The 27,789-nt window shown below is 45.7% G+C and overlaps 1 protein-coding gene across 2 annotated transcripts in view; it reads left to right on the top strand.

The window, feature by feature from the left end:
- Positions 1–18,210, top strand: part of LOC125255313 (cortexin-3) — a 43,519-nt gene extending 25,309 nt beyond the window's left edge. Inside the window, exons 2-3 of one of the 2 annotated variants that reach the window (XM_048170459.1) lie at positions 119–254; positions 16,402–18,210. In XM_048170459.1, coding sequence (XP_048026416.1) covers positions 16,437–16,730 — 294 coding nt within the window. In that variant the 5' untranslated portion in view covers positions 119–254; positions 16,402–16,436 and the 3' untranslated portion in view covers positions 16,731–18,210. The remainder of the gene's footprint in view (positions 1–118; positions 255–16,401) is intronic. The other variant, XM_048170452.1, reaches the window with a different exon arrangement.
- The last annotated feature ends 9,579 nt before the right edge of the window (positions 18,211–27,789 follow it).

Raw genomic sequence — 27,789 nt, 5'->3', positions numbered from 1 at the left:
CTCCTATTGTTTAATATACTTAATGCTAATGCGTTTGTTTGATATTTTTGTTAAAATCTTGTGTTTAATTATTTAACTGGGCTTTATAAATATACACATTCTATCTTTCGGCATTGAGGTGGGCCTGTTAGGGGCGGATGACATTGATGTTTGGAGGTGTGCTAGGGGCGGAGACTTGGGAGCATTTTCACAGACCGTTCTGACTTCATCCTGCTTTTGACAACGAAGAGACAGGACGTGTTTCACAAAGCAGTGTAAGAATTATTTTTTGCTAAAACATTAACAGTAAATTGCAATGTTAGAAATGTTTTTTGCTTTTAAAAAAAAAAAACATTTTGTCTTTTAACAACACTGTTTAATATATTTAATGATAATGCGTTTGTTTGATACTTTTTGTTAAAATCTTGTGTTTAATTAATTAACGTCCTTTTTTAAATATACACATTCTATCTTTCGGGATTGAAGTGGGCCTGTTAGGGGCGGATGACATAGATGTTTGGAGGTGTGTTAGGGGCGGAGACTTGGGAGCGTTTTCACAGACCATTCTGACTTTATTCTGAATTTGCCAGTGATGAGAAAGGACATGTTTCGCAGAGCAGCGTAAGAAATATTTATTGTTAAAAAACTTTAAAAGTAAATGTTAGAAATGTTTTGCTTGAGAATCCCATTTGTCTTTTAACAACTATTGTTTAATATACTTAATGTTAATGCACTTGTTTTATACCTTTGCCCCAGAAAATCTGATATCTGATAACATTTTAAATTGTCTTTGTGCTTTAATTGTACAATTCATTAATGTCTTTTAAAAACATTCAATTATGTGAAATAACTTTCTTTAATAAAAACATCCCTTAAAACCACATGTCTGTCACCCCAATACACTGTTTTACATTTTAAAGTTTAAGCATCGTTTTTGAATACTTTTTGATCGTTTTCAAACATTTTCACTTCAAAAACACACAAAGTCCAAAACACAGTCATAATTCCTTAGGAGGGGTAATAGGGAGGGGTGGAGGGGTAGTGGGGTAGTGGGGGGAGGACAAAATAGCTGGCCAAAACAGGTGTCCAAACAGGTGTCCAGTCCGGAGGGAGGGGTGGGAGGGAGGGGTGGGGGGAATATTTTTATGGGGGGCCATAAATCAATCATTCTGACATAAGGTAGCCTATAATCCTCTCTCATCCATCATAAACATACCCCACATGGCTCCAGGGGGTTAATAAAGGCCTTCTGAAGCGAAGCGATGCGTTTGTTTTAAGAAAAATATCCATATTTAACACGTTTTAAAATGTAAAATATCTGGCTTCCACCAGATCGCCTTCCATATTCAACTATGAAAAAAGCTTTCTTCCTCGTTCCAAATGTCTTGACTGGTTTCTTGGTGCTGTGCATGATGCCAGAGTGGGACAAAACAGGTTCCCTTTCGATACTTCACTCGTACTGCGTATGGGGAAAAGTCTCCCTTTTTCCCCGTCACTGAAGCCTTTTTCAATAACGCAGTGTAACTGCATCGTCATTGGTTCACTCATGAGAAGTTGTTGAACCAATGACGGCGCGGCATAGCTGCGCGCCCTATGGCGAGAAAGCTCGCGAATTTTCCCGCCGAAAGGGGCGGGGTTGAGTGCTATATAAGCGGGCGTTTCGCCATAGGAATTCAGTCCTTTCTCCTTCAGCGACGACTACACATCTCTTCGCTGATCTCCGTGCTGAAGCCGAAGAAGCTCGCCGCCTGGAATAAGCAGCTCTCGCCGCCGTTGAAGAGGCCCCGCAGCGGACCCAGCTGAGCCGCCGGACTTCCACAGCGCCGGCGCCCTCGTGGACTACTGCCCCGAGCGCCGTCTTCAAGACGCCCGCCGCCTGCTTCCTGTTCCGGCCGCCGTCTCAGCCGTCTCCTGCCGCCATCCGGCACCCCCTCTGAGAGCGTTTTCCTCGCGGTTTATTACCGCTCTAAGAGCATTTTTCCTAGCGGATTCGTCCGCTCTAAAAGAGCTTCCGCGGTCCTCGCCGCTCATAAAGAGCCCCCCAATCGCCGTTTTCACGGCGCCGGCGTTGTTACAAATGCCGCGTCACTTCTGTGACACCTGCAGAGCCCCTCTGCAGGACAACGATGGACACGATGAGTGCGTTGGATGCCTGGGTAAGCCCCATGCGGAAGCCGCGCTCACCGACACTTCATGCCCGCACTGCGAGTGCATGAGTCTGGCCTCTCTGCGCTCGCGGGTTGCTTTCTTTGCCGGAAGCAGTCCCGCCGCTCGCGCCCTCCCGTCCCCTTCCCGCCGCGAGCCTGCGAGGAAGAGACAGCGGGGTAGAGCGACTCAGCGCCCGGAGATGAGCGAGCTCACGTCGGCCCAGCCCCCGCGTGCCTCGCCCTCTCCCACCAGAGAGCAGTCGCCCGTCAGGTTCTCCCACCCTGAGCAGCGTCCCTCAGCACATGCAAGTGACCTCGTCTCATTTGGTGGATCCGACGAAGAGCCGCTGGATGAGTCCATGTCTCTCGCGGCTTCTGAAGCAGAAGGCTGGGTTGGCGAGTTGGACGACCCCGCCCCCCGCCTCCGCTGGAGCCCATCGAACACGGCTCGGGTATGGACGCCGAACTTCTCCGCGTCCTCTCAAAAGCTGTGGAGGAACTGGACCTGGATTGGGCTCCGCCGGAAGAGCCGTCTCGAAGCCGTCTAGATGAGTGGTTCCTGCCGGGAAGACGCCAGGCCCCTCGTCAACGTGCTGCCCCGTTCTTCCCCGAGGTACACGAAGAGCTGACCAAGTCATGGCGCACCGTTCAGCCCTCACCACTGTAGACGGCGCTGAAGAAAAGGGTTACGAGCACCCGCCACCCCTGGATGAAGCAGTGGCAGCTCACCTCTGTCCTCCCACGGCCGTGGGCTGGAAATCTAAGAGAGCCCTTCCTTCGAAGCCCTGCAGAACTACCTCCACCCTGGCTTCGCGAGCCTACGCCTCAGCTGGCCAAGCTGCCTCGGCGCTCCACACTATGACGCCTGTGACGCCCAAGTCATCCTGATCCAAGAAGGAAGAGGACGGGGGAATGTCTCGCTGCGGCCGGACCACCCCCAAAGCTCCTTTGTGCAGTTTCCCCTCCGCCTCGTTTACATCCGGGCGTGGGAATAATGCTCAGTGTTACAGATGGGCCCACAAATGTTGCGTCCACTCAAACCGCCGTTTTCACGGCGAACACATTTTTACCTTCTCTAATAAAGGGCAAATTTCCTCTTCCACTCCCCTCGGTGCACAGCCCCCCCTCAGGCGGGCTGTCAGCCGATGTTATTCAACCTCTTGCCGCCCGGGTCGAGGCTTGGCGTGCCATCCCCGGGCTGTCAGAGTGGATCCTAGGGATCATAAGTCAGGGCTACTCGCTCCAGTTCGCCCGAAGACCCCCATGCTTCTGCTCACTGGACCTGAAAGATGCTTACTTTCACATTCAGATAGCCCCCCACCACAGGCGGTTCTTCAGATTCGCCTTCGAGGGTGTGGCTTACCAATACACGGTCCTGCCCTTCGGGCTGTCCCTGGCTCCTCGCACTTTTACCAAGTGCCTGAATGCGGCTCTTTCCCCGCTCAGACAGATGGGAATCCGTGTTCATTCCGATTGGCTCATTCTGGCCCACTCGCGAGCAGAGCTAGAACTTCACAGATCCGTGCTCCTCAGCCATCTAGAATGCCTGGGACTCAGGGTCAACCTATCCAAGAGCTCGCTGCTTCCCAGCCAACGCATCTCGTTCCTGGGAGCGGTTTTCGACTCTGTCCGCATGACGGCAGTAGTCTCGCCAGAGCGCGCTCTGGCCATTCAGCAGCTCGCGGCTTCCGTCACAAACAAAGCCTACCTTCCTCTGAAGTCCTTCCAGAGGCTATTAGGGCTGATGGCTTCCGCCTCTCCAGTTCTTCAGCTCGGCCTTCTTCGGATGCGGCCTCTGCAGTACTGGCTGAAGTTTCGGGTCCCCCCCCACGTCTGGCGGCACGGCCGCTTCTGTCTCAAGGTCAATCAGGCCTGTCTATTAGCCCTGAAGCCCTGGTTGAACCCCGAGTGGTTCAAGCGTGGTGTACCCCTTCAGGCGGCGTCGCGAAGGACGGTGCTCTCGACGGACGCATCCAACTCGGGTTGGGGCGCTCTTTGCGAGGGCAGACCGGCCTTCGGCTCGTGGTCACACGAAGAGAGCCATCTCCATATCAACTGCCTAGAGATGCTGGCAGTGATACGTGCCCTTCACTTCTTTCAGGTTCACCTGACGGGTCGCCACGTCCTAGTCCAATCGGACAGCATGACGGTGGTGTCGTACATAAATCACCAGGGAGGTCTTTCGTCCAGCCGCATATGCGCACTGGCGAAGCGCCTACTGGAATGGGCTCTACCCAGATTTCTGTCGCTCAGGGCGACACACATTCCTGGGAAAACCAATCTGGGTGCAGATATGTTGTCCCGGAGCAATGTTCCCTCAGACGAGTGGACGCTCCACCCCAGACGGTTCTCACAATATGGGAATTCTTCGGGAAGGCAGAGGTCGACCTCTTCGCCTCAGAAGACAACTCTCATTGCCCAACTTATTTCTCGAGGAAGGACGACGCGCTGGCCCACCATTGGCCCAGCTCCCTTCTCTACGCATTCCCCCCGATCGCTCTGATCCCTCAGGTTATCAGACGAATCAAGGAAGCGTTTGAATGCAGGACAAGCTCCTTCAACGCTCAAGGTTTACGTAGCAGCCATCGCAGCGTTTCACTGTCCTATCGCTTGCCAATCGGTAGGAAAAAACGGCCTAGTGGTGCGTTTCTTGAGGGGTGCTAGGCGATTGAATCCTCCTCGCCCCCTCACTGTTCCCACCTGGGACCTATCTATGGTCCTTAGGGCTCTCAAAGGGCGTCCCTTTGAGCCGCTGTGCTCAGCTGACCTCAAGCCCCTGACACTTAAGACCGCGCTGCTACTGGCTCTAGCATCGGTTAAACGTGTCGGCGATCTGCAGGCCCTCTCTGTGAGCCCTGCTTGCCTTGAGTTTGGACCCAACGACTCTAAAGTCGTATTGAAACCCAGGCATGGCTACGTCCCCAAGGTGCTCTCGACCCCGTTCAGAGCACAGGTCATCTCCCTCTCTGCGCTCCCTGTCTCGTCAGAAGAGCAAGAGTTGGGGTTGCTCTGCCCTGTTAGGGCATTGAGAACTTATGTAGAGCGATCGCAGCCTTTTCGGGTATCAGATCAACTCTTTGTTTGCTTTGGCGGCCGCACCAAAGGGTCTCCGGTCTCAAAGCAACGTCTCTCGCGTTGGATTGTCGACGCCATAGCTCTCTGTTACTCCTCCATGGGCTCGGAATGCCCCATAGGAGTTAGAGCTCACTCCACTAGGAGTATGGCCTCTTCTTGGGCCTGGTCCAGTGGAGTTTCTATCAAAGACATCTGTGAGGCGGCCGGCTGGTCCTCGCCGTCCACCTTTGTCAGGTTTTACCAGTTGGACGTTCCGGCTTTGCAAGCTCGGGTCCTATCGGTCTGATGCAGCGGCCTCTTCGAGCTCCGCCTCAACCGGTTTAGGAGTGATCTCCTCTTGTAGTGTAACTAGGGTTCGACGGCTTCGGCCCTCTCTTTAGTTTCGTGGACCCCTTCTAGGTGTCCCAAACATGTCCAGTCGTTCCCTTCCGTGGCACGGCGCGGTTGAATTCGTTCCCCATACGCAGTACGAGTGAAGTATCGAAAGGGAACGTACTCGGTTACTAACGTAACCTCGGTTCCCTGAGATACGGAACGAGTACTGCGTTTCTTGCCGTGCCACGAGGCTGCGGCTTCAGGGTCGTCGCTTCAGTCGATATGGCCTGAATTCCTATGGCGAAACGCCCGCTTATATAGCACTCAACCCCGCCCCTTTCGGCGGGAAAATTCACGCGCTTTCTCGCCATAGGGCGCGCAGCTATGCCGCGCCGTCATTGGTTCAACAACTTCTCATGAGTGAACCAATGACGATGCAGTTACACTGCGTTATTGAAAAAGGCTTCAGTGACGGGGAAAAAGGGAGACTTTTCCCCATACGCAGTACTCGTTCCGTATCTCAGGGAACCGAGGTTACGTTAGTAACCGAGTACGTTTTAGATGTTAATTTTTATTTTTTAATATTACATTATTAGAAATTGATGTATTTGCAGTCAAAGGTCTCAGCTAATAAACCATGTAAGGGAACAGATTTTTTTGGATTTTTTTATTTTCCCTAAAAATTTATTCTCTTCATAACTTAATTTGTGTCAACTCCATCAGACGCATTAAAAAGCATGCTATTTTAATTTTATCCATCCAAAAACAGTATAAAATATTCAGTTATGTAATAATAGGGAAAATAGGAGTTGAGTGATAAAATGCATTTTTTTTTTTTCCTGTTTTCACACTGAATAATCCAGTCCCAGCTCCTTCTTAATATTAATCTTATATAACCAATGTTATTAGGTAAATAAGACATAATATAAGTTCAGTTGATGTTTTAATAGGAATAAAATATTTCTTTCAAAATAAACAAAAACTTTCATCGAAAGGTTTTGATAATTACTGACAGCATTTACAAAGGTCCAACTGAGGTTACGTCAGATTTAAGTAGGCTACTTAAAAATAATTGTTCAAACATCTGATTGCAAGGACCACAAATTAAGAAAACACAACTAATATTTAACTACTATTTAATTCAATTAAACAGTCGTTCCAGTGGTTTGATTCTCACCTTCGTATGTCTCATTCTGGGTCTCATGTAGCTCATTGGAAAAATACTAGGAGCTTATGTTTAGGTTCAATGTAATGGTAAGCATTATTATGTGCCGCCCTTTAGCAGCAACAGAAACGTTCTCTATTCTATGTGAATCCAAAGGATCTGTAGTCTGACTTTAAACCAATTATGTGAATTTTATTTGTGCCTGAACTGCATGACTTAAGCAGTGGGCAACTGGTGTTGGACATGTTCGCCAATAAACTTGTCAGAAGAGAAGAGAAGAGAAGAGAAGAGAAGAGAAGTTATTTTGATTGAAGATTACTAATCACATGAATTAAAAATAATATATGTAAATGGTAAACGATTAATAAACACTGTAATTTTCCATAAAAAACAAGTTAATTCTAATTTTATTATGACATTAATGGGCTGTTTTCTTTTAGGTTAGGGTAATGCACTTAGTTTCGATAGGGCAAAGGGCTGGGTATTGCATTATATCAATGAATGTCCTCACAAAGATAGCCGTACAAACAGGTGGGATTCACCTTTCCCTCCATCCCATGCTCAATTACAAATTGTCTAATGTGCAGATAGAAAAGCATGTTAAAAATGTCTTATCATTAAACGTAACTAAATTAGTTTGGTTTGTACAAAATCGTAAGCCCAACAGAATCGATAAATACTTAGTCTTTTTGGGCTGTGTTGCAGCACCCTGTAAATAGAACTTTGTTATTTGAGCACCATTTTATTAAATTTTGAGTGTCATCATCTGTCAAAAATATAATTTAACCCTCTGGGCCTCTTCATGTAGGGGGTCACACTTATTGTTATTTGAAGTTTTAGATAAATCAGAAACAATACGTCATTTTACAATGAAGCACGTTTTCCCAGACCATCGGTCATCATTATGAGACCCATACATTGTGCTAATTTGTCGTTACAATTAAAGGGATAGTTCACCCAAAAATGAAAATGTTGTCATTACTTACTCACCCTCAAGTTGTTCCAAACCTGTATTAGTTTCTTTCTTCTGTTGAACACTAAATAAGATATTTTAATGAATGCTGGTAACGAGACAGTTGACAGCACCCATTGACTTCCACACTATTTTTTTTCCTACTATGGAAGTCAATGACTGCTGTCAACTGTCTGGTTACTAACATTCATTAAAATATCTTCTTAAGTGTTTAATTAAACATCTGCAACAACATCTGGTTATCTGCAGCTCCGTAAAGGGATCATATAATGCCACTTTTACAAGATGTCCCCAGAGTGTGTATGTGAAGTTTTAGCTCAAAATACCTATATAATAATTTTTGTGTCCCTTTAAATGCAAATGAGCTGCTGCTCTCAAGAAGAGAGTGGAGTTTCAAGAGCTTGTGTTAGCAGCGCCGATTACCTCATGCAGACTCGCTTCAAATGTTAGACTGTTCAGCCTTTTATGTTCAAAACTGAGTCGGACAATGATGGAGACTCAAGAAGAAGTGACAACATGTAGAATGCAACAGGATGTTTCTGAATGGTTGATTAATTTATGTAGCTGATGTGGAGTTAACTATCGTAAAGTCATTGATTAGCATATTCTGTCATGATAATTTATAAATCGCTCGTGTGGGAACTGGTGTAAGATGCCTAGAGCCAGAGAATATTTGCTGCATGAAGATAGAACAGGTATAGTTTAGTTTCATTACGGTTATAACTTTGTTGGAGTCCTTAAACAGAGAATACTTTAAAAGAAAATATCTCCCTTTGCTTTGAACTTTGAGCATCCTAACTTTGCAGATGATGTTTATGCACTAACAGCAACCGTACACACTAACTAAAGTTTAAAAAGTGAAATCATAATAAACCACCACTTTCTAAAAAAAGTAATTAATTACTAGCTACTAATTACACCTTCAACAGTGTAATTAGATTACTGTACTAATTACGCTCTCTAAAAAGTATTGCATTACTTAATACCAATTACTTTCTAAATCCAATATCAACCTTGAGCAGTTGAACAAGGATAGATATGAAACTACATAGTCAAAAATGTAGTCAAGTAGAGAGTAAATGTTGCTTATATTTTTGATACTCCGTAAAACCACGAAGTAGCCAAAAAGATACAGTAACTGATAACATTTACTCAAATACTTTACACCACTGCCTGCCTACTGGTGCTTTTTAGTGAAGGGAGCAGTGTTGGGGGTAACGAGTTACAAAGTAACGGATTACAGTAAAGATATTACTTTTCTGGGTAACGAAGTAAAGAAACGCATTACACTAATAATATTGGTAACTACACTACTTTACTAGACTATAGGAACGCGCTTTCCTGCGTTACCCAAGCTGTGTTTGCCTGTGTGTAAAGTTCTGTCTGTTTAAGTGGTGCGTGCAGAGATTGACGCGCTCTGTGCTTTTCATATTTCACAACTAAGTTTTCAACCACATGTTTATTTGAGGTTTCAGACGTTTGAATGAGGACTAGGCTATAAAAAAAGACATTTATAGTTTGTTAAATGCAGATTCCATACACTCATATGGAAGCTGCGATAATCCTTTAGTTTACTCTCTTATCCCAGTTCACCAGCCACTTACGTTTATTTCGGGAAAAATTGATGAATTTATGTAATGTAAATCCGACAGATCCTCTGTTTTATCAACTAACATGATCATTATAAAGGTGTTTAAACAAAACACATTCACTTCCACATATATGACAATCGGAAAATATCATATAATTCATGATATAGCCTAGTTAACAAGTTTGTGAATATTTTAAATAAAAAAGGAAAAACAAAATAAACGCGATACCTGTAGCTTGGCTGCATGACCCGAGGAATGAATGTAAAATAATGTTATAAAAAAACAGGGTTTCCCAAACGGGGGTTCGCGAGGGAATTGCAAGTTGATGACAAGCAATTAATTAAATTATACTTAAATCATTACAAATCAAACAAATAGACTAAATAATAATCAAATAAAAAAAATCTAAATTTGGCAACAAAACTTAATATTTTATTTCTTTATTTTGCATGTGACCAAGTTACACTGAACGCATCTGCTCAATTCAAAGTGGGCTGAACGAGAGTCGCACCTCACTTTGCCCATTTTGCCTCACCTTTGACTGAGCGCCTATTTAAGCGAGTTTGTCATTGATTGTATTGTTTTGTTGTTGGGTTTTTTATTAAGAATAATAATAAACTCATCATTAATGAACCCATCATTAAAATGCATTCACGGGCGTAACCGTGTGCGTGTCCACTTGCGCGGTGCCGTTATGAATGCCCGTGCGGCCGTGAGCATTATACTTTCACTTTTGAATTAGCGATTCAAAGCTGAAACTTGTGTGTTGACACCATTTTAAAATGACCCCACCATAGCCTTCTTTATCCTGTTGTTTCTGGATTTTACGGTGAGGCATATTTCTTTGTGCAGACTGGGTTATTGTTCATTCATATGGTTCAATATTTATACAATAAACTCTATGCAGAAAGGTTAAGTTATGATAGGGCTATGATGTTTGTCCATGTATCTACACGGTAAATTAAGAAAAAGTAAAGTAATAAGTAGTGAAGTTACTTTTTAAATGCAGTAACTAGTAAAGTAATCTCATTACAATTTACAGAAGTAACTAGTAACTAGTAACTAATTACATTTTTTGAGTAACTACCCCAACACTGGAAGGGAGAGATACTAGAATCAAAATAGATTTAGATGCTTGCTAAGTTTTTCAGTTCTTAGATGTGGAAAAACGTACTCGGTTACTAACGTAACCTCGGTTCCCTGAGATACGGAACGAGTACTGCATATGGGGAAAGGTCTCCCTTTTTCCCCGCTGCTGAAGCCTTTTTCAATAACGCAGTGTAACTGCATCGTCATTGGTTCACTCATAGACAAGTTGTTGAACCAATGACGGCGCGGCATAGCTGCGCGACCTATGGCGACAAAGCGCGCGAATATTCCCGCCGAAATGGGCGGGGTTAGGGCTATATAAGCAGGCGTTTCGCCATAGGATTTCAGTGTAATCGACTGAAGCGACGATCCTGAAGCCGCAGCCTCGTGGCACGGCAAGTGACGCAGTACTCGTTCCGTATCTCAGGGAACCGAGGTTACGTTAGTAACCGAGTACGTTCCCTTTCGATACTTCACTCGTACTGCGTATGGGGAACGAATTCAACCACGCCGGGCCACGGCTGGGAACGATACAGCCTGATATTGGACACATGGGAGTGGGTCCAAAAGACAAGCGAGAAGGCAAAGCCTTAATCGAACCCTAGTTACACTTAAGGAAATAATTCCTGGGGTTGTGTGAGGCGGAACTCGCCAGAGGCCGCTTAATCACACTGAAAGAACCCGAGCTTGCAAGGTCGGGACATCGAGATGATAGAATCTGACAAAAGTGGACGGCGAAGACCAGCCGGCCGCCTCACAGATGTCTTGAATGGAAACTCCGTTGGACCAAGCCCACGAGGAAGCCATTCCTCTAGTGGAGTGGGCCCTGACTCCTATGGGGCAGTCTGCACCCAGTGAGTAGTAGCACAGGTTAATAGCGTCCACTATCCAACGGGAAAGGCGCTGTTTTGAGACCGGAGACCCTTTGGTGCGGCCACCAAAACAAACAAAGAGCTGATCCGACTGCCTGAAAGGCTGCGATCGCTCCACATAGGTCCTCAATGCCCTGACTGGGCAGAGTAGCTCTAGCTCTCGTTCATCTGCCGAGGGAGGAAGAGCAGAAAGCGAGATGACCTGAGCTCTAAACGGGGTTGAGAGCACCTTAGGAACGTAGCCATGCCTAGGTTTCAGAACGACCTTCGAGTCTCCAGGCCCAAATTCAAGGCATGCAGGGCTCACAGAGAGGGCCTGCAAATCGCCAACGCGCTTAACCGATGCCAGTGCTAACAGCAGAGCGTTTTTTAGCGTTAGGGGCCTGAGATCGGCTGAACCCATTGGCTCAAAGGGGGCTCCCTTTAAGGCCCTGAGGACCAACGAGAGGTCCCAAGTGGGAACGGTGAGGGGGCGAGGAGGATTCAATCGCCTAGCACCCCTCAGGAAACGGATTATAAGGCCGTTACGTCCCACTGATTGGCCAGCAATGGGAGCATGGAACGCCGCAATGGCTGCTACGTAAACCTTAAGAGTAGAAGGGGTGCGCCCCATTTCCAAGCGTTCTTGGAGGAAAGACAGTATGAAGGATACGTCACTCTCCACAGGGTCTATGTTGCGTGAGGAACACCAATCAACAAAGACCGACCATTTCTGGTCATAGAGGCGTCTCGTGGACGGGGCTCTAGCCTGAGAAATGGTATTTAGGACGTCCCCGGGGAGGGTGGTCGGCTCCCATCGAGGGACCAGAGGTGCAGAGCCCAAAGCTCCGGCTGTGGGTGCCAGATCGTTCTGTTTGCCTGAGAGAGGAGGTCCCGTCTCAGGGGAATCGGCCACGGGGCTCTCAGGGAGAGCTTGAACAGCTCCGAGGACCAAACTTGGTTCCTCCAGAGCGGGGCCACCAGAAGGACTCTGTGTTGGTCTTCTCTGATGCGCCTGATGACCTGAGGGATCAGTGCGATCGGAGGGAAGGCGTAAAGGAGCGTGCTGGGCCATGTATGGGCCAGAGCATCGACTTCCTTCGAGAAAAATGTTGGGCAATGAGAGTTGTCTTCTGAGGCGAAGAGGTCTATCTCTGCCCTCCCGAAGAACTCCCAAATCTTGAGGACCACTTGGGGGTGGAGCATCCACTCGTCGGAGGGGATGTTGCTCCGTGACAACATGTCTGCGCCCAGATTGTTCCTGCCAGGAACATGAGTCGCTCTGAGCGACTGAAGCCTCGGAAGAGCCCATTCCAGAAGACGTTTCGCCAGAGCGCATAAGCGGCTGGACGAGAGACCGCCCTGGTGGTTTAAATATGACACCACTGTCATACTGTCCGATCGGACTAGAACATGACGTCCTGTCAAGTGAGCCTGAAAAGACTGAAGGGCCTTCATTACTGCTAGCATCTCTAGACAGTTGATGTGTAGACGGCTTTCCTCGTGACTCCACGAGCCGAAGGCCGGTCTGCCCTCGCACACAGTGCCCCAACCCGAGTTGGAAGCGCCCGTTGAGAGCACCGTCCTTCGTGAGACCGCCTGTAAGGGTACTCCGCGCTTGAACCACATAGGGTCCATCCAAGGTTTCAGGGCTAGAAGACAGGCCTAATTGACTTTGAGACATAAGCGGCCGTGCCGCCAGGCGCTGGGAGGAACCCGGAACTTCAACCAGTACTGAAGAGGCCGCATCCGAAGAAGGCCGAGCTGCAGCACCGGGGAGGCGGAAGCCATCAGCCCTAGTAGCCTCTGGAAAAACTTCAGAGGGAGACAGGCTTTGTTCTTGATTGAGGCCGTGAGCTGCTGAATCGTTAGAGCACGCTCCGGCGAGACTACTGCCGTCATGCGGACTGAGACGAAAACTGCCCCTAGAAACGAGATTCGCTGGGTGGGGCACAGCGAGCTCTTGGCTAAGTTGACCCTGAGACCCAGACATTGTAAATGGCTGAGGAGCACGGATCTGTGGTGTTCCAGCTCGGCTCGCGAACGGGCTAGAATGAGCCAGTCGTCGAGATAATTCAGGACCCGGATTCCCATTTGCCTCAGAGGGGAAAGCGCCGCGTCCATGCACTTGGTGAAAGTGCGAGGAGCCAGAGACAGCCCGAAGGGTAGGACCGTATATTGGTACGCCACTCCCTCGTATGCGAATCTCAAGAATCGTCTGTGACGGGGGGCTATCTGGATGTGAAAATACGCATCCTTCAGGTCCAGCGAGCAGAACCAGTCCTCGGGGCAAATGTGCGCGAGGATCTGTTTCAGCGTCAGCATTTTGAACTTCCGTCTCATGAGGGAGTGATTCAAAAGTCTGAGGTCTAGAATGGGTCTGAGACCACCATCCTTCTTGGGGACCAGAAAGTAGCGGCTGTAAAAGCCTGACTCGCTCTCTGTCGGGGAAACTATTTCCACAGCTCCCTTTCTTAGCAACGTCATAACTTCGGCTCGGAGGACATGAGCGTCGTCCCGATTTACCTGAGGTTTGAAGCACCCCGCCGAAGCGAGGGGGCCGTCGTGCAAACTGGAGCGAGTAGCCCTGGGTTACGATCCCCATAACCCATTCTGACACATCGGGGATGGCCTGCCAGGCCTCGGCCCGAGTGGCAAGGGGTTGAATGATATCGGGTGACAGACCGCCGTTGAGGGGGTCATACACCGAGAGGGGTGGAAGAGGAAATTTGCTCTTTTTTAGATGAGGTGAAATATTGTTCGCCGTGAAAACGGCGTTTGGAGTGGGCGCAATAGGTGTGGGCCCAGCTATCACTTGGAGCATGTTTCCCACGCCCGGAATTAAACGAGGCGGAGGGGAAATTACTCGTGGGAGCTTTGGGGGCTGTCCGGTCGCAACGGGACGATCCCCCATCCTCTTCCTTCCTGACGAATCAGGACGACTTCGGAGGCACCGGGTCCAGCACAATCTTGGGCCGGGGTCCCTGGCGTCTCGGGAAGGGAGGGCGCTTCGCAGGGCGCGAGCGCTGGCGATGCTCCTTGGGTGGTGCTGCCTGTGTTGCGGGTGGAGCTGGCTTGTTCTGCTGAGCCGGCGCAGTCCTGGGGCGGCTGGACGCAGAAGCAGAGCTGGAGCGCTTCGGCAAGAAATGCCTCATAGCCTGAGACGATTTCTGCGCAGCAGTAAAGCGCTCGGTGAAGCCGTCCACTGCAGGCCCGAAGAGACCAGAGGGAGAGACCGGGGCGTCTAAGAAGGCCGTCTTATCCAGGTCCTTGATCTCCGTTAGGTTGAGCCACAGGTGGCGCTCCAACACTACCAGGCTGGCCATGGAACGCCCGATGGCCTGGGCCGTAGCCTTCGTGGCTCGCAGGGCAAGGTCGGTGGCGCTGCGAAGGTCCTTGAAAGCCGGCGCGTCAATTCCAGACTCGTCCAGCGAGCGGAGGAGTTTGGCCTGGAAGACCTGAAATATGGCCATTGTATGGAGCGCGGAGGCAGCCTGGCCCGCCGAGGTGTAAGCCCGTCCAGCCAAAGTAGAGGTGGTCCGACAGGGCTTGGAAGGAAGGGCCCTCTTGGTCTTCCATCCCACAGCCGCGGGAGGGCAGAGGTGAGCAGCCACCGCTTCGTCTAGGGGTGGCAGGTGCTCGTATCCCTTCTCTTCGGCGCCGTCGACGGCGGTGAGGGCGGAGCGGTGCGTTGTGTGAAGGCGGGCGGAATACAGAGCGCGCCACGACTTCGTGAGCTCCTCGTGGACCTCGGGAAAAAAGGGCGCTGAGCGCTGGCGAGGTGCTTGGCGGCGGCCTGGCAGGAACCACTCGTCCAGGCGGCTGCGAGATGGCTCCTCTGGAGGGGCCCACTCGAGGTCCAGCTCTTCCACGGCTCTGGACAGGATGCGGAAAAGCTCGGCATCCATGCCCTGGCCGTGCTCAATGGGCTCCAAGGGAGGCGGGGGAGCGGGGTCATCCGGCTCGCCAGCCCATCCTTCCGCTTCGGAAGCCGCAAGTGACATGGAGTCATCCTGCTCGTCGTCTGTTCCTCCGAATGAGACGAGGTCACTTGCTTCGGCAGAGGGACGCTGCTCAGGGCGAGAGAACAGGACGGGAGAGAGTTCCCTCGGAGGAGAAGGCGAGGCACGCGGGGGCTGGGCCGGCGTGAGCTCGCCTAACTCCGGGCGCTGAGTCGCTCTACCCCGCTGTCTCTTCCTGGCCGGTTCGCGGGAGGAAGGAGACGGGAGGGCGCGAGCGGCGAGATCGCCCTCCGTGAAGAAGGCAACCCGCGAGCGCAGGGAACTGAGACTCATGCACTCGCAGTGCGGGCATGAGTCTCCAGCAAGCGCGCCGTCCGCATGGGGCTTGCCCAGGCAGGCGACACACTCGCTGTGACCGTCGCTATCGTGCAGGGGGGCCCTGCACGTAGCACATGAGTGACGGGGCATCGTGAGACGCCGGTGTCGTGAAAACGGCAGTTGGGTGGCTCTTTGTAGAGCGGCGAGGGCCGCGGAAGCTCTTAGAAGCGGTGAAAACCGCTGAAATCGCTCTTTTAGAGCGGCGTTAAGCCGCGGGTGAAGCTCTCAGGCGGCGCGCCGGATGGCGGCAGGGGACGCACAGGAAGCGGCCGGGAGCGGGAAGCGGGAGGCGGCGGCTCGACGACGGTGCAGAAGCTGCAGTCAGTGAGGGCGCCGGCGCTGTCCTCAACCGGCGAGTCCAGGCGAGTCCGCTGCGGGAGCCTCTTCAGACGGCGGCGAGCTTCTTCGGCTTCAGGCGGAGATCAGCGAAGAGAAGTAGAGGTCGTCGCTGAAGGAGAAAACACTGAAATCCTATGGCGAAACGCCTGCTTATATAGCCCTAACCCCGCCCATTTCGGCGGGAATATTCGCGCGCTTTGTCGCCATAGGTCGCGCAGCTATGCCGCGCCGTCATTGGTTCAACAACTTGTCTATGAGTGAACCAATGACGATGCAGTTACACTGCGTTATTGAAAAAGGCTTCAGCAGCGGGGAAAAAGGGAGACCTTTCCCCATACGCAGTACGAGAGAAGTATCGAAAGGGAACATCATCTCTGCTTGCCTTCAGACAAATTCTAATACCAATCTGCTTGGACTTGATAGTTACTTGAGGCTATATTGTTTTATGTACCATGTAAGAAAGTTTAAAAGTAAAGCTATAGTGGAAAGAAAACATACTTCATAGATTTGTTCATTCAGTCTATGTGTGTGTGTAGATGAGGTCCATGTGGAGGATGTGGGGCCCCTGCGTATGAGAATGCGCAAACGTCTGCTGTGGGATGAGCCGCTGCAGATCTCCTGGCTGATGGAGACCGAGCCGTTCACCTCCTCCCTCCAGATGGGGGGTCCTGTGGCGGGCGCCGGCATGACCCTGGAGCAGAAGACCACCTTTGCCTTCGTCATCTTCCTCTTTGTCTTCCTCTGCATGCTGATTGTGCGCTGCTTCCGCATCCTGCTGGACCCGTACCGCAGCATGCCAACCTCCACATGGGCAGATGGTCTGGACGGCCTCGAGAAGGGCCAGTTTGATTACACACTGGCTTAGAAGACATACACACACACACACACACACACACTCATGTGGTGATGAAGGCAAACAATCTTTTCAATCGAGCGCTGAACATCCTAAAGTCATACAGAAACACATGAATATAGTAATTCTGCATATGAGCAGCTCCACCACAAGCTTGTAAAGATGATTAACACACACACTGTGCTCACTGCCATCCACATATATAAAGATGTTGTTTCAGTAATTTAGTGTGCAGCGCTTTATTACAGACTGAATGGATGTTGAGCTCTTTATTAGTGCTGGGACACAGGGTATCCCTCTTTTATATCCTCCCAAAAATCAAACCCTTGTTTCCTCATATCTGTGCTGTCATTAACTGCCAAGTACAAATCTCTAGAAGAGAAGCTCTTTCTAAGACCGTTTATAAGCATTTCATAAACACTTATGACGCTTTTGTCGAAATAGCCTTAAAAAACATGCACTGTAATCGGCCACTGTCAGAGTTTACATGTTTCATTACTGGCAATTACTGCAGTGCTTCTGGTCACATCCTGAGCCTTTTTAGAAATCTTTAGGAGATATTAATACAAAGATAGGATAGGCTATTAGATGAGCTGTTGATTCATTGTGTGTGCAATATGTATAGGTCTCTTCACATGTTCTGTACATTTGAAATCTTATTCATGGTAGGAATCACAGGATTTGTCAGCCTTAGCACAACAAATACTCTATGATCTTACATCATGTCTATATCTGTATATTCATAGGCTGTAGTTTCGCAAGCCTTAACATGCGAAGCTGCCATCAGCAGAACCATCATAATGTGAAGTTGCACGACCCATTTGAGCCTTTGAATCAAACGCTAATTTTAAAAATCCATGATCTAAGAGCTGATCATGATTGTGATAGTCACAAACTGATCATGATGATAGTATTAATTGGGGCTATGATGCGAATGCTCCTCTGCCCTGTCTATCATAGTTCATCTCATTGATGATTGTGATGGTTTTTGTTGCACTAATTCATTGTACCTGCTGTCACTGTGAAAGAGCTGACAAACTTTAGAGCACTTAGTAAAGGTCATTTTATCATATGTGTCGTGATAAAGATTTAACAATTTAAATCTTAAAATTTAATCATTCAAAACAAAAGCTGCTCATTTGTTTTTGAAAGATTGAAGTATTGGGGTTGGAGTGAACAGACTGTTTTCAATGTTCCCCTGCTGCTCTTTAGATGATATGAAGCACGAAACGGCTCTGTCTGTGACTTTAATGTCTTGAACAGAACAGTATGTGGAGCCTCAAATCGATGAGAATTTGTATTTAGACCTTCATACTGTTGTAAGATATAAATGTCTGTGCAGTAAGAGGAGTAATAAATGTAAAAGCACCATTATATTCAAACATAAAATGATTCAGAATTATAATGCTTTGTTTTAATGGTGTTAAAACCATTTATGTTTCAGAGAGATGAATAATAAAAATTATTTGTTTCCAAAGCAGTATAAATGTAATTTCCTTCTTCAATATCATCAGTGTGTTTGTACACCATTACCAAGATGATTCAATATATATATATATATATATATATATATATATATATATATATATATATATATATATATATATATTTGTTCTTCAGTCATATTATAAGTCACATTAATAGTGATGACTCCTACTTGGTCACTGCACACATTATAATTTTTTAATTTTTTCAAGTTTAAAAAAAAAGAAATAAAGGCCCAGGTTCATGGACAGGGCTTAGCCTAAACCAGAATTAGGCCTTAGTTTAATTAGGACATTTAAGTAGCTTTTATAAATGTTTACTAGAATAAAAAACAAAAAACATTACAGGTGTGCAGTTGAGACAAAATAATGGCTCTGACATATTTTAAGATAGTTGCTTTGAAAGTTGCTTTCAGTTAAAACAGCTCAAACATGCATTTTAGTCTAGGACTAGCTTAAGCCTTATCTGTGAAACCAGGGGAATATCTTTAAGCCAGACTGATATTGAAGGGGGTTGTGGGGGAGATCCAGGACAACAATATTCATCCGAGCAAGCAGTGATGTAAGAGTCACAATGTTTATGGTTCAGAGGCTGATGCTGAGATAGATTGTTGTCTAGACATTCTCCCTAATCAATGGGAGAATTTTACTTGAAATTTTACTTCTTTTCTCAAGATTATGAAGAACGATTTCATTTCTACAGGTAACAGCAGTGAGATCTGACTGATTGTACGTTTATTCCTTACATTATTATTGAAGAGATGGAAAAGTATGCACATGTGAGATGTTTCTCATGGAATGAAGCTAGAAATGCTCTCATTTTTATCAACATTAGTGTTTGTTTGTAATTAGATGCCAATGGTTTCAAGAAATGGTTGTGTCTATATTGAGCTGGTGTCTACAGACCACAAGAGGGCGGCAGCAGCCCTCCATGGCAACACAGACATCACAGATGAGGGGTGCTTCTCAATACTCAAGTTGATGCTTCCTCGTTTCCTCGCTCCCACATGATCCAGCCTGTGACCCGGAAACCGATCTAACTCGGCCATCTTGAAGGACATCTTATTTCTCTGATTGCACCATGATGAGGTGAGGAACGAGGAGTGAGGAAACTTCCTGAGGAGCCACAAGCGAGGTTACACAGGTGTGTCCTTTGCGGAAGTCTTTCTCGTCGAAAACCTGACACGTATAAATTCTCCTCAACCTCCTTCACATCTGCCACAATAATTTAAATGTATGCTTTACTTTTGCAGTTTAAACAAACTTTACATCTCGCATGTAAAGTTGCAATCTTTTAATATCCATTTTTTTATTGTTTTACATGTTCAATATCTTCTGTTACTAAACATCTTTTGTCTTTTAGGCAAGATTTATAATGAGCCTATGAGGAAGAAGTATTCGTAGTTTCATCCTGGGAAGGCCCAGCTGAAACACTCAATCAAGGTTGTGGCAAAAAAAAAAAAAAAAGCCAAAAGGAAACAAACACTAAGTTTAGAAATTGACATGTTGTAGCCTGTAACTCTTCTTAAAAAGGCTAATAGATTGTAATGAGTATTTTCAGTTGTTACATTACTGTTGTTTTGCAGGAGATATTTCAAAGGGGCATTTTGCTTTATTAATATTATTAATTTTTTAAATAACCAAACTTTAACAACATTAGGGCAGATCCCTCGAGCGCAGCTGATGATGCTTTGAAGTGACACTTGAGGAATCAAGAACATTCCAATATACAAATAACTTTTCCTTCGATTCCTCCATCCTCATTTTCTTTCCTCACATCCTATGGTGGTGAAGCTGAGGCATGAGGAAAGGAACCCAGAGGTAGCGAGTACCAAGGAGACATGGCGGGAATTTCTTCTGAATTGAGGAGGCTATGGGTGCGTCTCAGTCTCGCTGAGGTTGCGGTTGATTGATGTACCCTGAGTACACAGGTCGAATGTCCAACTTTGAGTGCCATTCCAGGCATTATTTCCAACGAGGTGGGAAAAATCCAAATTTCGAGCTGTCTGGACATGACGTCACGCTCCTATAGGAACGCCTACCTGGAGGCCAAAGCAAGGATTTCCTCGATTGCCCAACAGTCATTTTTACCTTGCCTGGAAAATCCAGCCTCACCACTGTACCAGCGGATGAGTCTGGTAGGCCAATGAATCAATTCAATTTCTAGGGCGGAGCAAATCCGAGCAAACAGGAAGCGGAGTAAACCAATCAGAGAAGGGCGGATATGACATTAGCAAAGCGGCAAGAGTGTCAACAGCGAAAAGTAAATAATTAATGTGTTTTTGGTCATTTAAAACTGAATTCATAGCTGAATAGAACAAACTCTCGGGTCTCCCATGCGCAATCCTTGTTGATACTGAAGGGACTTTCGCCGCACTAGAGTGACGCTGTTTGCGTCACTGAAATAAACAAATCTGATTGCACGGTACGGTTTGGAGTTGACTCGAATCGCGACGGAGGGCGGACTGACCAGACTGATATATCTTGTAGAAGATATATTAGTCTGTCTTTGCCAGGCAAATTTTTACCAGGTTTGTGCTAAAAAATAATGTAGTAAGACAGTGTTATTAAAAGAGAAAAATTCAGTATACACCTTATTGATGATGCATACAAATGCAAGCAGATGAACCCCGAATATAAACACAACGCACAGTTTCTCATTAAGCGTTTATCCAAAGAAAACCATTATAAAGAAAATGCATCACCATTTAGCCTGTGTATTCTGGGCTCATTTGCTTGCCTGTATTTAGTATGCAACTTTAATAAGGTTTATACTGAATTTAATCTTTTAATATCACTGTTTTAGTACATTGAGGCACTTCAAGTGTTTTTCACATTAAGCGTTTTAGAACGTTTCACTGTTTTAGTGATTGAAATACTGCAGCAGGTGCTGGATATGGATCACGGGTGCCCAAAACTAATTTTTTTTTTTTTTCAATGTTTTTGATTTCCTTCTTTTGAGACAGAAAATTGACAGGTCTGTAATTCAGTTTTATTTATGAATTGCCCTCCAGATCTCTGTGGCCATCACGTGAATGCAAACTATCAATATGTTGCCTTAACAGAAGTTCTCTTTCAATAAGGTTTACTTGCATTATGGGGAAAACTCCTGTTTTCTCCGAAGCCCGAAGCCCAATTGGTTCACATCTGTGCAAATGCACAGACAAATAGCATTTCATCTTGCCAAAAGGGGCATGGTTGACTGCCTATATCAGTCACACTGGGTCACTATCAGATCAGAATCTTTCTCCTTCAGCGTGAAGATCATCTCACTACCAAAAGAGAAGACTAAAGCCGCTCTCTCTCGCGTCTTCTCGCTGTCGAACGAACCTCACAGCAGACTGATGATGCTCAGAAAGCAAGCACGTCTCTTTGCCTGTTCCTGACCACGTCTTTTGGATTACCCATTTGGATGAGTTTACTGATTGGACTGCCGCTGTTGTTACCGACACAATTATTATTATTATCGACACAATCCTCGACAGAAAGGCAAAGGGGGAGGTGTTGCTGTAATTTATAGTAATATATTCAGAATCATTCAAAAGAATTTCAAATATAATTCCTTTGAAGTGATGGTGCTTTATGTAACATTATGTAAGTTGACATTTGTGCTGGCTACTGTATACAGGCCACCAGGGCACCATAATGACTTTATCAAAGAATTTGCTGATTTTATATCAGAGTTAGTACTGGCTGCGGATAAAGTCCTTGTTGTTGGTGATTTTAATATCCATGTAGATAATAATAAAGACGCATTTGGATTGGCATTTGCAGACATTTTAAACTCTATTGGAGTTAGACAACACGTGTCAGGACCCACTCATTGTCGTAATCATACCCTAGATCTAATACTGTCGCATGGAATTGATATTGATGCTGTTGAAATTCTACAGCAGAGCGATGATATATCAGATCATTATTTAGTCTCGTGTATAATACAATTAGCCAAGGCTACAAAACCACCACCCAGCCATAAATATTGTAGAACCATCACGTTTACCACTAAAGATTGCTTTATAAATAATCTCCCCGAGCAGTTTCATCGCCTTAGTATACCTGACAACTTAGAAGAACTCGATGCTGCAACAGAAACTATTGGCTCTCTCTTTTCCAGCACATTAGATGCAGTCGCTCCTTTACGTCTAAAGAAGATTAAGGAAACTAATCCAACGCCGTGGTATGATGAGCACACTCGGGCTCTAAAACGAGCTGTTAGAAAAGCTGAACGTAGTTGGAAGAAAACAAAACTAGAAGTTTTTTCGCCTTTCGTGGAAAGAAAAAATGATTGAGTACAGAACGGCTATAAGAAATGCTAGATCTACTTATTTTTCAAATCTCTTAATAGAAAACAAACATAATCCTAGGTATTTATTTGACATAGTGGCTAAATTAACTAGAAACAGAGATTCAACTGCTGACGTTTCCAAAGAGCACAGCAGTAATGACTTTATGAACTTCTTTACTTGCAAGATTGATAATATTAGAGAGAAAATTAAAAACATGCAACCGTTTACAGTTTCGCTTCAGACAGTGCACTGTAGTGTCCCTGAGGTAAAACTAGAATCATTCGCCGCTATAGGAGAGGAAGAATTATCTAAACTTATCAAATCATCAAAATCAACGACATGTATGTTAGACCCAATGCCGACTAAACTACTGAAAGAAATGCTTCCAGAGGTCGTAGGTCCACTTCTTGATATAATTAATTCATCTTTAACACTAGGATACGTGCCAAAAACCTTTAAGCAGGCTATTATTAAACCTCTTATTAAAAAACCTCAACTAGATCCGAGAGATTTAGTAAATTACAGGCCAATCTCGAATCTACCTTTTCTGTCAAAGATACTAGAAAAGGCAGTTTCAACACAACTGTGCTCCTTTTTAGAAAGAAATGGAATCTGTGAGGATTTCCAGTCAGGATTTAGACCATACCATAGTACTGAGACTGCTCTCGTTAGAGTTACAAACGATCTACTCCTATCATCCGATCGTGGCTGTATTTCTCTATTAGTGTTATTAGATCTCAGTGCTGCTTTTGACACTATCGATCACAACATTCTTTTAAAAAGACTTGAAAACTATATTGGCATTAGTGGAATTGCTTTGGCATGGTTCAAATCGTACTTATCTGACCGTTATCAGTCTGTAGTAGTTAATGAAGAGATGTCGTATCGATCACAGGTTCAATATGGAGTACCACAAGGCTCAGTACTAGGACCGTTGCTTTTCACTCTGTACATGCTGCCCTTAGGAGAGATAATTAGGAAGCATGGTGTTAGTTTTCACTGCTACGCTGACGATACTCAGCTCTATATTTCCTCGCTCCCTGACGAAACCTACAAATTCACAAAACTAACAGAATGCATAGCTGACATTAAAAACTGGATGACAAGAAATTTCTTATTATTAAATTCAGAAAAAACTGATATCCTAATCTTTGGACCAAAAACTTCCTCACGAAAAAACCTTGAATACTCTCTAACACTTGACGGGTGCTCCATTAAACCTTCGTCCTCAGTTAAGAACTTGGGTGTGCTCTTCGATACCAATCTTTCATTTGAAAGTCATGTTTCTAGTATCTGTAAAACCGCCTTCTTCCATCTAAAAAATATATCTAAATTACGACATATGCTCTCAATGACAAATGCGGAACAGTTGGTTCATGCATTCATGACCTCAAGACTAGATTATTGTAACGCTCTACTGGGTGGTTGTTCTGCTCGGCTTTTAAACAGACTACAGTTGGTCCAAAATGCGGCAGCTAGAGTTCTTACTAGAACCAGAAAGTATGACCATATTAGCCCAGTTCTGTCAACATTACATTGGCTCCCTATTAAACATCGTATAGATTTTAAAATCTTGCTACTTACTTATAAAGCTCTAAATGGTTTAGCTCCCCAGTACCTAAGTGAGCTCTTAATGCATTATAGTCCTTCACGTTTATTGCGATCTCAGAATTCAGGCCAGTTGATAATACCCAGAATATCAAAATCAACTGAAGGCGGCAGATCCTTTTCCTATTTAGCACCTAAACTCTGGAACAATCTTCCTAGCATTGTTCGGGAAGCAGACACACTCTGTCAGTTTAAATCTAGACTAAAAACACATCTCTTTGCTCTTGCATACACATAACACATTATCAATACATTAACATTTTTCAAATCCGTTAAAGGATTGTTACGCTGCAATAATTAGGTCGGCCGGAACCGAGAACATTTCCTATAACACTAGATATACCTGTACATCAGAATAAGAATGGCATCTACGCTAATATCTGTCTCTCTGCTTATCCTGAGGTTTTCTGGGTGCTGGATCCAGGCCGTATCCAGATCAGATGGAGAACCTGTGTCTGGACCTGACTACAACGTAGCCCAGGAGACAATGGGCCTACAGATCCAGTTCTGGCTGCATCTATAATTCAGATTTTTAATCCCCGTATCCGCTTACATATATTTATATATAATCTATTTTTAATCTCTATAATAAAAATGTATAATTCAGATTTTGATCTCCATATCCATTTACATATATTATATATATCTTCCAAGGGGTTTTTTCCCTCCTAGGACTTTTTTCCCAGTGTTAGCACGCTGGGTTTTTCTCCTAGGGGTTTTTTTTCCACCCCTGGGAGTCAGCTGACATTGGCTTAATGTAGCACCATCTTGTATATGTTACATATTACCACGCTTGTTTGTACAGCTTATTTTTAACCACTTCCCTTTTTTCTGTGATTCTAATATGTAAAGCTGCTTTGAAACAATTACCAATTATAAAAGCGCTATATAAATAAAAAATAAATTTGACTATATTCAATCCCTCCCTCCGGCCAGGCCTGATCCGGTAAGATTTTCATTACCTGATAAGTTTGATGGTACCGCTGAGAAATGCAGAGGATTTTTGCGCCAATGTACAATTTATTTCAATAACCAGCCTGAGGCTTTTCTCAGAGATTCGACTGAATGCTCTTTCATGATGTCATTGTTAACGGGAAGAGCTCTTGAGTGGGCATCAGCTGTCTGGGATCAGGATGACTGTGTAAGAACCTCGTATGATTATTTCACTAAGCAAATACGTGAAGTTTTCGAATATCCCGTGGGAGGGAGAGATGTCTCGTCACAGCTGTTACAGTTATGCCTGGGAAACCGCACAGCAGCTGATTATGCCGTAGAATTTCGTACCCTAGCGGCACAAAGTGGCTGGAATGAGGCAGCATTGAAACCAGTGTTTAAGCAGGGCCTCAGTCAGACGTTGCAGGCCGAACTTGCATGCAAGGACGTTGGCTCAGATCTTCACCAACTGATTTCAATGGCAATAATACTTGATAACCTCCTACGTAATAACCCACCCAGCTTATTTGCAGCCACAGCATCTGCCCCAGCCACCAGCTTTCAGGAACCAGTCGAGCCCATGCAGATCGGATACACTAGAGTATCTATGGAAGAACGTGAACGACACAGAACCAACCATCTGTGTTTCTACTGTGGTCAACCAGGTCATCAGTGTCGTTCATGTCCTAACAAGCCCACCACGACCAAAGTGAGTACTGCCTTATCGACTATGCTGATTAGATGTTTTACTCTTCTCCTAACACTCTCATATGATAATTCTGCTCAATGTGTTCCAGCGTTGATTGATTCCGGCTCAACACTGAATTTGATCCATCATGAACTGGTCCATAAACTCAAAATACCTGTTATCCCTTGTATACCACCTATCAACATAACAGCCATTAATAGCCAACCTATTGGTGGAGGCATTACTCATCAAACTGCTCCTGTTACAGTCAAGATAGGCCTGTTCCACTCGGAGACAATCTCTTTGTATGTAACATTGACACCCCAGCATCCTGTAGTCTTGGGAAATCCATGGCTAACTATTCATGATCCACTAATTTCCTGGAATTCCAAGGAACTCACTAAATGGTCACCACATTGCTACAACCATTGCCTCCAGCTCCAGTTACAACTCCCGTGTTTAACTACCAGCATTGAAAGCCCGGCAACTAACGAACCAGTTTCTATTCCCCCAGAGTATGCTGACTACAGTGAGGCCTTCAGCAAGTCCAAAGCCACCCAGTTACCTCCACATCGCCCCTGGGACTGCGCGATTGAACTGTTACCAAACACTGCACCTCCTAAGAGCAAGGTATATCCATTAACCATTCCTGAAACGCACGCCATGGAGAAATACATTGAAGAGGCTCTAGAATCCGGTTTCATTCGTCCGTCCACATCTCCAGCAGCATCAGGTTTTTTCTTTGTTGAAAAGAAGGATGGTGGACTACGTCCCTGCATCGATTACCGGGGTCTCAACTCCATTACCATCAAGAACAGGTACCCATTGCCATTAGTTCCCTCTGCATTAGAACTGTTGCGTGAAGCCACCATTTTCACTAAATTAGACCTGCGCAGTGCTTATAATCTAATCAGAATCCGAGAAGATGACGAATGGAAAACGGCTTTTATCACCACCAGGGGGCACTATGAATACTCCGTTATGCCGTATGGCCTGGTCAATGCTCCGTCCGTGTTCCAGTCATTCATTAATGAGATTTTCCGTGATATTCTGAATCACTATGTTATTTCTTATATTGATGACATCCTGATCTACTCAAGAACACGTGAGTTACACATCCAGCATGTAAGAAATGTTCTGTCTCGATTACTGGCTAACAACTTGTATGTCAAGGCTGAGAAATGTGAATTTCATGTCTCTAGTACTACCTTCCTTGGCTACAGGATCAGTCATAAAGGAGTAGAGATGGACACTGGGAAAGTTGAGGCAGTCAAAGAATGGCCATGCCCTACCACGGTAAAGGAATTGCAAAGGTTTTTGGGATTTGCTAATTTTTATAGGAGGTTTATCCGTAACTACAGTTCTATTGCAGCTCCTCTAACATCTTTGCTTAAGGGTAAACCAAGGAAACTGTCTTGGACTCAGTCTGCACAAACAGCTTTTGAGGCTCTGAAAACCAGCTTTACTACTGCCCCAATTCTGAAACATCCAGATCCTGAATTACCATTCATTGTGGAAGTAGATGCTTCTGACTTTGGCATTGGAGCTGTTCTATCCCAGAGATATGGAAACCCTGGTAAAATATTTCCCTGTGCTTTTTTCTCCAGAAAACTAACAACAGCAGAAAGAAACTATGACGTGGGTAACAAGGAACTGTTGTCTATCAAAGCAGCACTGGCAGAATAGAGGCACTGGTTGGAGGGAGCTCACCATCCTTTTCAGGTTATTACTGACCACAAAAATTTGGAGTACATCAAGTCTGCAAAACGTCTCAATCCAAGACAAGCCCGCTGGTCATTGTTCTTCACTAGATTTCAATTCACAGTCACTTATCGCCCAGGAAGCAAGAATGGCAAAGCTGATGCCCTTTCACGAAGATTTGACTCTAATGAAACTTCTTGTTGTCAGGGGCCAATTCTACCTCCTTCTGTTATTGTGGCACCCATTCGTTGGGATATAATGGAGGAACTGCAACGAGAACAGCAAACAGAACCAGCTCCCCCTGAATGTCCCCCTGGCCGTCATTTTGTCCCAAGATCTCTTCGCCAGCGAATCACACAATGGGTGCACAC

Source organism: Megalobrama amblycephala, linkage group LG2 (genome assembly GCF_018812025.1).
Source record: "Megalobrama amblycephala isolate DHTTF-2021 linkage group LG2, ASM1881202v1, whole genome shotgun sequence".
Taxonomy (NCBI): Eukaryota; Metazoa; Chordata; class Actinopteri; order Cypriniformes; family Xenocyprididae; genus Megalobrama; species Megalobrama amblycephala.
The sequence above is the reverse complement of the archived record's forward strand: the minus strand, read 5'-3'. Positions and strand labels throughout refer to the sequence as shown.